The 14,083-nt window shown below is 40.4% G+C and overlaps 1 protein-coding gene across 3 annotated transcripts in view; it reads left to right on the top strand.

The window, feature by feature from the left end:
- The window catches only part of LOC131592182 (transmembrane and coiled-coil domain protein 3), a 124,684-nt gene that overhangs the window by 35,938 nt on the left and 74,663 nt on the right, over positions 1-14,083 (top strand). The window contains exon 1 of one of the 3 annotated variants that reach the window (XM_058863517.1): positions 3,544-3,576. The exons of the other annotated variants lie outside the window; for them this stretch is intronic. Within the exon in view, the coding sequence (XP_058719500.1) occupies positions 3,574-3,576 (3 nt within the window). The 5' untranslated portion in view covers positions 3,544-3,573. Of the gene's footprint in view, positions 1-3,543; positions 3,577-14,083 lie in introns of those variants that run through there. 3 annotated transcript variants of the gene reach the window in all.

A 14,083-nucleotide genomic window follows, 5' to 3' on the forward strand; every position in this document is an offset into this window, starting at 1 on the left:
CTGTAATAAATAATAAAACTGGAATGGTGCAGGATGATAAAAGGACTAAATGAACATGCTTAATAAATGCCTGTGTATAGACTTAAAAATGATTTAGTAGAAAGAGGAAAGTTCTGAGGTTTACTTTGGCTGCGATTTTGCAGTTCAGACTGGCTGATGAATATGATATGTTGGCCTTAATATTCATTTATTCAAATCATGTCAGTCATTATCTGTTCTTTTTACTCTTCCTTTTTTAGAAGAGGTGCTCATGTATTTGATCAGTTCTTAGTGAGGTGGCTCCATTTGATTTCTCAGTATGATTGCAGTTTGTGCACATCTACAAGTAGCGATTTTGAGTTTTCCTTTTTATTGTTTCTTGTTCCAGTAAATCAGTCACAGAAGAAAATGTGAAGATCTAAGTAGCCTGCTGGGCTATCTTCAAATCAGATATCTAGCAGACTGGCCTGGAAAGAACAACACCATCTGGATATGGAAAGAACCCCTAAGATGTTTTTGCATCACAGAAAGTTATTGACAGGGTAAATGTGCAGCAGTAAAAATCTGCCAGAAATCTGTAAGCTGGTCCATGTGCTTTCCAGCAGCAGTAGGTGTTAAAACTTCCTGGACTAACAGCCTGCAGCTGTACTTTCATTAGCTCCCTGTGAATTTTAGCTCTCACTGAAGTTCAGTTCCTAGATGTTAGGACTCCTTGGGGAAAAAAAAACCAAACTCTTGTTTGATTTATCATTTTCTGTTCCCTGAAATCTGTCCCAAAAGTATTTTTTTTCAATAGATGAAACATAGTGTTTTATCCAATCTAAACTAGTGATAGCTTACAAAGTATGTGTTTAGCTATCTAAAAAAATCAGCTGTTTTAACTAAAGCTGTTGTTAAAGCCTAAAGACTAAAATTTCTGCTCATGACAGTTACCAGACTTTTCCCTAGCAGATGTTAAAACCTCTTCTAAGGAATAAGCCTTTAGAGAGTTCCATTCCACCACTAACCTAGTAGGAGTTCAGATGACACTTTAGGTTAGCATGGCAAAGGCAGTGGGTGTCACATTTAGTCTGATTACTTATTCAGTATGGATAGCCATTACTTACATGATGATGCTTGAGAATGGGCTTTGGAACAATGGGCAACTGGAATAATGTATCTGCTTTTAGCTAGAATGAGCTGCCTCATCAAGTCCACTCCTGTGATCAATGCTTTTTACTCATTTTGAGGTCTAAATCAGTATTTTAGCCCCAGTACAGCTGGTGGGACTGTTTTTTCAGAAGTTCTGTCTCTAGGCATAGAGGAAAAAGTTGATCTCATCCTTCTGATTTGAGGAAAAATTATATTGCATCCTGCTATTCACCTGCACTCTCTCAGCACACTTCAACAACTGTCTTGGATTTGGGGAACTGTAAAGGATGTTTTCAGTGTGTTCTGTTAAGCAGAACCCTTTCCAGGAGCTAACCCAATCTAAATCAAAATGTAGTGAAAGTGAAGTTGAAAGAAAAATGGCTTAAAAGGCAGCCTGTGCTGTAATCACCCTGTGAACCTTTCCCCTCTCATTTGAGTTCATTATCCTAACCTGAGGAAACTTAAAATCAGACTGAGTGCAGATGTTATCAAATACGACTCTGCATTCTGTATTCAGAGCTCTGTGCCGCCTCCTGACTCTGCTCCATTTTTAGCTTTGGAATAATGTAGCACTCTCATGATTTATTACACAAAACATTCTGGCAGCAGGAGAGGATCAAGAGTAGGTGGGGCCATTATAGCTGTTATCTAATTCCTTTTGAGTTAGAGAGTATTAAATAAAAAAATAAAAAAGGGCTCTTTTTATGTGTGCTCCAGGGTTTCCATTTTGTGTCAAAAAAGGAGTGGATTATCTAATAGCTAGTTGACCCTTCCTAAACAAAGTAAGATCCAAATGCTGGAAATCAAAAGCAAGAACTCACAGTTACCTCAGGAGGGGCAAGGGGTTTAACTGCCTTAAGTGTGACTACAAAAGAGACCCCATTCTCCCCACTCTCTGGAGGGTAGCCTGGACATCTCCCTTCCCAGCCTGTAGCCTGTGCCTGCTTTTGTGAGAGCAGAGGTTGTGCTGGAGGAAAACAGGCACTCCCTCCTGTGTCTCCTTCTACTGACTCCCACAGCAGAGTCACCCAAATCTACCTGGATCATGGTGGAGGAAGGAGGAGATAGGTGGGAAAAAACTTATACCTTTTTAAAAAGCCTCTGCAAGCTGCATGCATAAAGGACAGCTGAACACGGGAGCATGGGAAGTACTAGTGGCTGTCAAAAACCTTGTGTTGAAGCACAGCATTGTTTTTCCCCAGTCGAGAGACAACTTGTGTGGGATGATGCAATGGGCCTTCTCATGAGAATAGGGAACAGTCATAACCCTAACCCATATCTGTGGGTTAGGTAGTAGGACCTAGGAGAGGGAAGTATCACCATCTGAAATATCCTCAGCAAGAAGATAGCGCTGCAGCCCCTCTCCTGCCTCACGTCCTCTTGTGTTGGATTTGGTGGCTTGAGGAGACTGTATCACACCAGTGAGCTGTGTACAGTACAAGTGCCAATCATGGCAGAGGGACCTGACAAAAGAGGAGTGTGAGGTAGGAGGCAGCATGAGCCTTGCACCCAGTGCAGCAAGCAAACGCTGTGTCCTCATGGTTTGGCTCATGAACCCACAGCGCCTCTCGGATGCAGCTAATGCAGAGAGCAGGAATGAACTGGCTGTGAATAATAGATCTAGAATATTTTGGAAAACTAGCACTATAAAAAATGAAAAAAAGATGAGCTGGTGGTTGCACTTCTTCAGCAAAGCTCGCTCTGCAGTGCAGAAGCAATGAAGATTTCTTTACTCTCTTGTTTGATCAAAAAGTGCATTAATAAAATTATTTGGTTTATTCTTTTGCTCATTCTGCTAGCCTGGGAACGAATGGGAGAGAGAGCTTTAGGCATCTCCAATCTGCAAGCACTCTTGTCTGTTCAACTTTAAGCTTGATTGTGTGTGACTGTGTAGGGAGAAGGAACAAAGGCTTTATTTTTCTTTCATTTGCCTTAGTAACCTTGCAATGAAAAGTCAAACCGGTGTACGTATTTTTATAGGATTTTAATGTAGTTTATAAAGAAAAAGTACATAATTGGAAAAAGAGCAAACCTAGGTTCTCCTTGCAGTCTCTGGTTCCTGCAGTCTCCAGCCTGTTCAGTAATATTCAGCTATTAAAATTCATCCTGGAAACATTGCCCACATTGGTCAGAAAAAGCAGCCTTTAGTAACACTGTAAGCACCTCAAGCCCTCCTGCACCTTCTGCTCATCCTAGACAGACGGGGTGAGTGCATGTTCATGCAGTGCAAGAGGCTTTGCATTCATGCAAGAGGAGGAGTCATCATCCAGTTTTGAGGAAGGCTCTCAGGCTATCTTTAGCAGACAGACAACTGCTGGGTTGCATTTGTAGAAATAGAAACAACCTTCCAGTCTGACTTCAGTTGCTGAGGTCCTTGCTGCTTAGTCCGTGCTTTCGCTTCTCTCCCAGGAGAACTCCTACAGCTGCTACAGGAAGGCAGAAACCATCTACCTCTCAGTGTTAATGGTATCTACTTAACCCTACTCACATTGCTGGGAGAAATTTATCAGTATGGTTTGCTTAGGGTTGGCTTCCTGAGTACAACTTAACTGTATTTAGATAGTGCTGTTATTTGCTTTTCCAGCCAGGACTAGGTGGTCAGCTATGGCTGCAGTCTAGGGGTTCTCTGCATGTTCAAGCACTGTAGTTTGAATTATGTCTTCTGCTCTCTTCACTTCCACAACAGCAAGCTGTGCTGTGCGTGTGCTAAGCAAGTAGTAGTCAGCCTGCAGAGGTGACTGTTAACGTAGGATGGAGTATTTGTATCCTAAATGTCAGGAGTTTGGCAGTAATAACTACCAGTGATTAATTAGATGACATGAGCTGTATGTGATAATATCAGTATTTACTGGAGTTGTTGTACTTTCGAAGTTTATGAAAGATCAGAAAATAGGTTAATCAGTATTTTTGTAGTTCTTGTTTGCATCTCTTACTGTAACCACTGTTGTAGTCATGTCATCTAGTGTTAAGTAGTCATGCAAAGAGCAGGGAGGTGGACTCAATGATCCTTTTGGGTCTCTTCCAGCTGGATATTCTGTGATTCTACATAACTTACAATTATCCTTCATTTTGGAAAAACAGGGAAAGACTTGCATTTGTAGTGTTCCAGATATGTTTGTCGTGTTCCTCACTCATCTCCTGTTTTGCAGTTAGTTTTGCTAGTTTTAGTTTTCATTGGACAAGTTAGCAGTTGATTCGACTTATGACTTTAATATCATATGCTTGTGAAAAGTTAGCCAGGAGATCACTTTCACTGTTGCTGACTCAAATGCCCACAGACAGAATTCAGCCTTTGCCTGTTTTAACAAGTATTAATTTTTAAAGCAAATTAAGTCTCTAAAAGTTGTCATCTTCCTTTCTTTAAAAGTCATATGGTTTTCTTTTCTGATGTAATAGCCAGGATACTTCTTACAGTAAGTGTATTCTTATTCTATTGACTGTAAGAGAAGGCAACAGAAGATTTCTTCAAAACAAGAACTTTCTTCTGGATTTAGTGACTCTTTAGATTCTGAATAGCAGTTGAGAATGCAATACCTGCCATTTCAGTGGTGCAGTTCTTTTGCAGAATAGAAGACATGACCTGAAAGTGGAACAAGTTTTATTTCTCATAATTATCCTGACTGTGTGGTTAACTGTAACAAATATATTTTGTGGCTAGGGGAAGGCTGATTTTTGTAAAGCAAACTTAATTAGGAATAGGAAGAGTTTATGTGAGCAGCATATGCATAGAGAGGACAGAAAAGAGCTGACATTATGTGGGTAAGAGTTGGGAAAACTGAATTGGGAAACAATACCAGAAGTAGAAAACAACCAGACAAACACAATGTATTTTTGGTTATGGTTTTTATGTTGTTTGTTGGGTTTTTTTAGTTTTTTAATGTGCTGATCAGCACAATGCTGGGAGTTGGGCAACCTAGTGGGAATTACTGCTCTATTTTCGTGTATTTTGGGACTGACTGCCTGGCCCAGGATACTCCTTGCCTAACTACAGGTATCTGAATCTTAAGCAGGGACAAGTCAGTCACCTAATAGCCAATGGCAACCAAAGGGTTTTAAATATACAAAAGCCACCAAGTAGTGATGTAAATAAGACAATTTACAGCCTGTTTAAAAGATGATTTATAGCCTTTAAATTGCGTAGAAAAACACACACAAGGTAGCTCAGATGATGAGGTAAAGGGGACATGTATGACTGGTTTTCTTCTGGGACTGCAAGATATTTTTCTTACTATTGGTGTCTAAACATATCAGGCTCCAGCCCGTTGGTGAAAACCTCAGGCATCTCAGGGGTACTTTGAAAGAAGGCCTCCTGCTAATGCTTTAACTGTGCCCTCTCTTCTCTGCTCCGTGGTGGGATCTCCAGGGAACATTTCCTCCCTGTTAGATATTGCTGTCATTAGTCTGTGTCAATATGTTGGCAAAATATGTGCTGCTCCTGGCAGTCTGGGGCTGTGCAGTGTCCATACAGTTTGGAGTCTGGTGGGATCTGTCCCTGCTCAGAGACAGACCCTAGGCAAACTCATTTTGTTGGTTCATTTATCCTCTTTAATAAACTGTGGTATTTAATGACTGTTGTGTTTGTTGAGCACACTGTGATGGTATATTGCACTTTTTCCTCCACTTCTGTTTCTTCAAATGCAGCTCTCCTATGGTGCCACACAAGACAGCGTCCTGAGAGGACCAGGTGATCCTGTCAGAAGACTGCGGAAACCTTAGGTTCCACAAAACGATATGTCATTATGGCCTTGTTTTAAAGATAGCCACTCAGGGATTAAATGCATGGGCTTCAGTATCTTAAGCCAATTCCTGTTCAGGTGGCTTTCATTCTTATTCAGTGTATCAGGTAGGAATAACCTGGGAAGTCAGTTCCAGAAGATGGCAGTGGTTTAACTTGTTGTAGTAGTTTTCTCTGTGTGTGCCAATGGGCTGGAACACAGTGAGACTTGGGCTTGCTTCCATGTTTCATTCACTCATGGATATGTAGCTCCTCATCTGTATTAGGATCTCGGGACAAGAGAAATTGCCTCAAGTTGCATCAGGGTTGTCAGGCACTGGCACAGTGCTGCCCAGGGAAGTGGTTGACTCACCACCCCTGAAGGTATTTAAACAAGTGTGTAGATGTGGCTCTTAGGGACAAGGTTCAGTGGTGGACCTGGCAGTGTCAGGGTAATGGTTGGACTTGATAATCTTGGAGGTCTTTTCCAACAAAAATGAGTCTATGATTCTAAGAGTAGAGGTTGTGCACCACACCTGTAGTAAGGGGTCTTTATCCAGCATTGTGGATGATATGCTAGTGCTCTCCTACACCTGCCCTGCAAGAAGGAATGCTGTAAGGTTTCAGTTCTTTCTTAAGTCATCCATTTGTTTTCTTTGTAGGAGATTTAAGAAACAGTGTCTCAAATCCACAAAAAAGGATCATTAACCATAATAGTGAAAAATGCAGCATGTGTTTTAAAAACATGCAGGTAAAGCAAGGCTCTGAAATCTTTGGAGAGAAACTAACCTGACTTGTGTTTGAACTTAAAAGTAATCCATTGTAATACTGTCATCATAGCAAATACTAGTGAGCAGTTGCTCTTGTCTTCCTCTGACTTAACATGGTTACTCTTGAGAACACTGAGACTGTAGCATTTACTTCCAGTTAAATTTTGTCAGTCTCTCATCTGGCTTTGGAGCCTTGTTCATGAAACTATACATCTGTTCATACCTTTGTGGGAGACAGAGATATGCTGGGTTATTTGCTAACCATCTACTACTCAAAATTGAGATTCATGTAATGATTCAAGTCACAAATAGCAGCATACTGGAAATTTTACCTTCTCCTTGAATTTACGCCCCTTGGAGAATCTATGTTGAAGAGTGAATTACATTTAAGAGACTAAGATGTTGGGACACAAAGCATAAGCTGCCTGGCTGGGAAGGATGAGACTTGATTCTTGCATCTTCAGTCTATCCCAGTGGGATAAAAAAATCCTGAATGAAGGCCAATCTTACTGCAAATCATAACCAAGCCTGGGATTTGCTTCTTCTATAAACTCCTGAGGCCAGTGTTTGTTCATGAGGCTCAGAAGTCATCTCTCCACAGCAGGGATTCCTGAATGACTTCTGTGTCCCATATGGTGCAGGAGATCAGAGCTGTATGTTGTGGTGTTCACTGACTTAAAATATCTGTGCTCCAGTGAATGGGAAAACACCAAAAAATGGAGCAGTTGTTTGTCAGAAAGGCCAATGGACTGCCTCAGTACCCAGTTTAACACAAACCCTTGTGTTAATTAGGTGTTGAGTTGAGCAGGGAATGCAGTATTAACCAGACCTTTGTTGTGCTGTTATTTCTTTATACAGTTAATGTGACACCAAATCCCACAGTACAGTTCACTCCATTATTAATGGCTTCCATCACTAAACTATTTTTAGCCTTGTCAGAAAATACTTGAGAAAGGAAAGGAATCCACTGGCAGATAAATGTGAATGCTTAAACAGGGCTTTCACCACAGCAGTTTCTTACTGCCTTCATTGTTGGCTACTTTGAGTGTGTGTAGAGAAATAGCTCTGCATGACTGTGTTCTAGCTGGTGGTGTCTTCCTGTCAGAGAGAATTGGATGAGATGATATGGCACTACTGAGGGAAAAAATGCTCTTTTTTTCCTGTTAGGACAGGAAAAAAGTAGATAAGACTGAAATGATGAAGTTTCTACCTCTGACACCCACTTGCATATGTGTCTGTCTTCTGGAAAATGAAAAACCTAATGGTGTCCACCATTTTCCACCTTGTGAATTTACACGAGTCCTAAGCTGTAAAAAACACTGCTTTCTTCTTGTTTTCTGATTACAGGCTTCAGGCAGTGTTACATGTAGTTGAGATGATTTGGCCAACTGATTTTACCGCTTATTAAACAGGGAGGCAGAAAGAGAGAAGTTTGTAAGAGGAATGGAGTCCACCTTTTGGAGAAATGGGATTTAGTTGATATTGCTAATAATAGTGATTTTTTGCATTTCTTGTTCCTGAAAAAATTTTTTTCTGCAGTTTTCATTATTTGAAATAATGGAAACAGAAAAGTATGGGTACTTGTGATCCTTCCAGACCATCCATCCTCACAGTCCTTTGATCCTTCTGTGTCTTCTAGATTAACAGTTTCTAGAAGGTAGTGGTAACTGTATGCACTTATAATTTATCAATATGACAGATGCTATCAAAGTGTTCAGGCTTCATTCAAAATCTCCTGTTTCTAGAGTAGTCTCAGATTATGGGGTTTTTGTTTAGTTTGGTTTTTTTATCTGTGGTAGCTCATGAAGGTACCCAAAACCTTGAAGAAATTTCATTGGATCTTTTTCTTTTAAATAACAAATGATATAAAATGACTTACTTCCTGTTTTTTCTCAGTTTTATGACTATTTCTTTTAGAGATAGGTGTGTCTCTGTTATGATGTGGGTTGGGTATCATTACCTCCAAAAACAAACCTCTGCCACACACCCTTGCTTTCATGCACTACTAAGCTGAAAGTTACACACAAGTACTTGACATGGAAAAAATAGCATACATGGCCTGAGGGGAAAAAAAGAATAATTTTTTTTCAAAATTTGGAACTAAGACTAAAGCATTTTGGTTACTTTCTTATGTCTTTTCTAGACTGGATTCCATTTCATGATCCTTTCTACAAACTGGTAGATTTTAGGTTAGAGATGTTAAGAGATAGAGAAAGCCTGCTGGATCATATTCTTCATCACTGTGAGTTCACTGTGAATTTTCCAGTGGTATTTGTGATTCTTTTCACATTGCTTCAGCAAAGGAACCCTCATCAGCTGTCTAAGGAAAGTGTCCCACATTTTGGTAGAGCTTTCTCCCCCAAGACTTATGTTCCCTCTCTCAGTTGGAACCCTCACTCTTAGTTACATCCTGTGCTGACAGATATTACTACACCTCATTTGGAAAACCTGAGCTGACCTTTGAGGACATGATATTTTTGCTTCTCCATGGAGTTTGTTTCTAAGTTTTATCCCCTTCCCTTTTTCAGGCTAGCACAGGTCAAGGTCTGCCCTTGCCATTTAAAAAAAAACAGTTGCCTCGTGCATTGGAGAGAGGGCGAGTTCTGCTTTGTTTTTTCAGCAATATTGCCAGAAGTGAAAATCTGCACACCAGCTATGATGCTTTCCTCTTGTATTTCCATCCTCTGTGCAGGGTGAGCTCCTAGCAGCACAGAGAGGAGAAGAAGGGATTGCACTCCCAAACTAAATGACCTGTATTCCTTCTCACAGTAGAAATAACTGCTGCTGTTACCATTGCTAATTCTAATATAACTTTTACTTGCATGTTTTAAAGAGCAGCAGTAGGATCAGGCATTAGGCTATGGCTCTGCAAAGAGAGCCACTGGATTATGTTTTGTGTTCAATGCATTGTAGCAAGCACAGCGTCTTACCCTAGACTGGAAATGCCAGTGTGTTGTAACTAATAAGATCTAACCATAATTATTTCATTACTTTAAGAGTCAGACCCTTTACTGGGGGATTTGCTAATTGACAAACATGTTGTTCAGCTCTGCATTTTTGTTAAGAAGCCTGCACCAGGCTTCTCTGTGTCTCTGTACTGAGATGGAGACTTGGCATTATTAATCATCATAATTAAAAAAATTAGACAAATATGTTGGACTTCTGAGCTTAATACCTTGTTTTAGGATTCTCTCCAATGCTGCAAGGAAGATAATGAAGGATTTCCCATGCTGGATGTAACCTGTGTCTCTAGTTGATGGAAGAGTCCCTAGGCAAAGGGAGGGTGAAACAGGGATGAGCAAAGCTTGACTTTGGCTTGACAGTCCTTGCAGGCAGGTGCATGACTGCCCTGAGTGTGCTGGTACTCTCTGCCTTGGCCACATAGACCAGCTTGCTTGTGCCAGGGGCATGCTCCCAAGCACTGAGAAGTTAGTTTTAGACTTAAACACAGCCATAATAATCTGAGAATGGAAATTCCCTTCCTTACACACATTTCTGGTGATATTTGGGGCAAGTTGTTCCTTTCTCAGTTCCTAAAGAACTATGGAAATACTAATTTTTCGCTATCATTCTATGTTTCATAGAATCACAGAGTGGTTTCCACTAGACCATATTGCTCAGAGCCTCATCCAGTCAGGCCTTGAACACTTTCAGTGTATGGGCAGGGCTGTGTTTTCCTCCCACAGGTGTTCTTTCAGGGAATTTAGAATAATTCTGCATTTTACTGGGTGAAATATTTGCTAAAGGTTCATATAACCTTTGCAAAATTGATACTTAATCCACACCAATGTCCTCTCATGGATCTGTAAGACCATCATCATTGTCTTCAACAATGCACCTCTCAAGAGTTTTCCTCATGAGTAAGAGGGGCAGTGATTCTGCTTGAATTGCTAGGCTTGCATATGGATTGTGCTGTATTAATTTCTGGTTCCAGAAATTATTTTGAACAGCTTGGAATTTTTTTTCCCCCTGTTTTATGAATAAATCCTTCTTTGACAGAGGAACATCACTTTTCTATGTGATGTTTTTCCATCCAGTTTTTATCTCCCATTCTGATCCCAGGTTTCTATCTCTTTACATTTATTAATTGGAGTAAGTGAACACTTATTTGATGGGTTAGTTTCTGCTATTAGTGTAACCTACCACTCCAACAATAAACTGGATAGCACAGAACATTTTTTTTCACATAGGAGATATGAAGTGGAATGAAATGAGAGTAAATTGTGTCTTTTGATGTTTGTATTCCATAAATCACATTTCTTACTCTGCTAGCTATGAGTCCCCTCATGTGTTGAGAGATGATTTCTGCAGACAGCTTTGAATGTGATTTGAGGGCAGGCTATGGCCCAAGTCCTGACAACAGCTGAGGGAACACCACGCTCTCTTCTAACACTGGTCTTGGCATACAAGAAAAAATTACAATGTTAATTTTTTTTTCCCATTTCAGCAGATAGGACCACATAAATAAGTTCTGCTTATGAGAATTGCCAAGCTAAATTAATATAAATGAAGTCCCATAGATGCAAGAATGTTTGCAGGACAGTGCTCAAAAGGAAAATGGCTCTGGCTCCACTTACAAGATGGAAATATCCTACTTTGTAAAAAAAGAAAGGCTTTAATTGAAGCGTGACTTTCACTGACAAGTTCTGGTTTTGTTTTTAATATATGCCATTGTGCTCAATGAGGGGAGAGAATTTTCCACGAGCAGAATTCAAATGTATTCTTTTAAATTCATGTAATGGAAAAAGGCCTATTAAATATAATACAGAAAGGACCACTAGGCATATTTCAAATTTTAGTGGGCACAGGAAGGGGGGTAAGGTTAGCATTTCTTCATTATTTATCTACTTTTTCATATTTATGACTAGGTCCAACTGTACTGTATTTCTTTTCTAATTTTTTAGAGTGCAGGTGTAGTTACATTCTGTACAATTGATATTTTGGGGCAAATAGCAGCATTGCTGATGTCAACTGTTTGAAAACTGATACTGATCCAAAGAAAATGGCTTTCCTCATTCATCTTATATTGATTCTTGAGCTGTTGGATGTACTGAGATCCCATTTCACATTTTCTCTAGGAGAGCTAAAAACTTTCAAGTTTGGCACTGTTATTTTTCTGCTGACAGGTGATATGGTCATCCGATGACACTGGTCTGGATACTGGCCCAGAAGTTATGAGAACTGGAATAGTGTGTTGGAAGGATTTATAATAATAAGTTTACAACCCTTTAAGTGCCTGAGTAGAGATGATAATTCTGGATATCTGTCTTGGGTTGAATTGTTTGTCTAGAATTTGAGGGGGGGAAAAAGGGTTAAAGATTAAAGCAAACAGTTTGGTCCTTTCTGTTTGCTGGACTTTGACAGTAGATTGGTGGGCAGCTAGGACCTGGTGTCTTTTGAGGAAAAAGGATAAAACTTTCTGTAATGCATGACAAAAGTAGTTTTAATTCTTGAAAGGAATGAAGGATGTGGCATGTGACTGTTTTGCCTCCTATCTGACAGGCTCGGGGAAGGGGATTTGGCTCCCAAATCTGCCTTCAGACTCCCCTCTGCTCTAAAAACATGAATCCAGAAATTAATTTCATTTCACATTTCATTAATTTCATTTAACAAATATCCATTCACCCCTTGTCCTTTGCTGGCCTATATGTTAAGAAATTACCCATCTAGTGCTGGTGAGTGTCTGTTCCTATGGGGGCAACTAGGCATGAGATTCTGGCACCGAGAGACACGGCGTGCTGTGCTCGTGTGCCTAGCCTGGGAGGGGGGAGGGCAAAGGTGTAACTTCGATCACCAGTCCAAATGATGTTGCCCTTTTCTTTGGGCATGCAGTTACCTCTAGACCAGGTTTGAATGCAAAAGGCAGATGGGTGGGAGCCTTAATTCTGGGAAAAGCTTAAGCGTAAAAAAATGTTTGAACAACTTGGGTGAGAGCTGACAAGACTTCCCAAATATAAGACATGGGAATTCAGTAGGCCAGACTACTCCTGCTTTCCAGAGAACTTTGTCTCATTAGAAAATTTGTATAGAAGAACTGAGTGATCCAACTGGAAAACATATTGATTAAAGATGCATTTTGAATGTATTAAGTGCTACGAAGGTATGAAGTTCTGTGCAAAATTAAACCAAAATTGGTGAATATTTGGTGAATATGACACTGTTATTTGTGTATCTCATTTCCCCTCCTCTAAAATCATACCCTGCAATTTTCTAATGCATTTACAATAACTTTAGAAAAGCTTGATGACTGTGGGGTTCTGATGATCCAATAGTAGCGCCCTTGCAGAAATACAGGATACAGGGGCTAGAAAGTGACATTATAAAATAAGAAAAACACAGCTGGAATGTTAGACAGATAGCAATGGCAAACACCATTTTCTTCATTCAGGTGACTGCAATATTTTTTTTAACCATTGTCCTTTTTTTCCATATCCTACAGCATCCACCAGAAATACTGCTTTGGTGATATTCTCTGACCAAGTTCTGTGCAAGAGTAAGCAGGAGTCCAGGATGTGTTTTTTTTGTTCTGGGAAGCATGGTAGAGCATGGCAGGTCCTGCTCACCTAGGCAAAAGCAAGTGGCTTTTCAATGCAAATTTTATCTTGCTGCTCCCGAGAGTGAGGATGGCAGGGAGAAGTGTGGACAGCCAGAAAAAATATGTATTCCAGGATGTGCTTCCTTCTCACCCTTTGATTTTCCTATTGCTCCTCCCCTGAGAGGGCTGACCACTCTCTTGTGTTTCAGGAGCACCCTCTTTCCCTAGTTTCCTGGCAAATGCACTTGGCCATTCTTTCCCATCTTTGATTGCCCTCCAAGGTCTATTCAAGCCTCTCTTTTCATTCCCACTCCTCCCTTGCAGGGTCTCTGCCTGCCCATGGTACTCCCAGCTCTGTTCCCTTCATCTCCTATGCAAAGACTGCTAAAGGGCACTTTTAAACCTTTCCTCTTTGCATGCTGTGTCACCATGACTCAGTGCATGGTGATGCAGCTTTGTGGTAATTATGGAGCATTCTGACCTGTGCTTGCTGAAGTTCGGTTGGTAGTTAATGAGCAGCTCTGGGAAGATGATCCTTGATGTGGCAGGTGAATCTGTACTATGGGTTATTAACTGTGCTTTTGTTTTAGCCTGCCTGATCCTGTAAATGAAAATCTAGCACTGGAGCCCAGTGCTGGCCCCTAAAAATTACTGAGTAGTCTTATTTATAAGTACTTTGGCACTGGTGTTCATATCAAGGGCTATTAAAAATAATTAGGCACTGCGGCTTTGCTAATGGTTTAAGAGGTTCTCCTTGCATCTCAGTATGAGGCTGATCTGATGCAGCTATCCTCTTGATAGTATCCAAGGGTGTTTTGTCTTTCTGAGTACATCTTGTTCTGGCTCATTTCAGAAATCTGCTCTTAGCTTCAAGGTCTGCAATTGGTCTGCAATCTGTTGGTCTGTAATTAGTACCAATATTACAGTGCTATTACTGCACTGGTCTGAACTGCT

Source organism: Poecile atricapillus, chromosome W, assembly GCF_030490865.1.
Source record: "Poecile atricapillus isolate bPoeAtr1 chromosome W, bPoeAtr1.hap1, whole genome shotgun sequence".
Lineage (NCBI taxonomy): Eukaryota > Metazoa > Chordata > Aves > Passeriformes > Paridae > Poecile > Poecile atricapillus.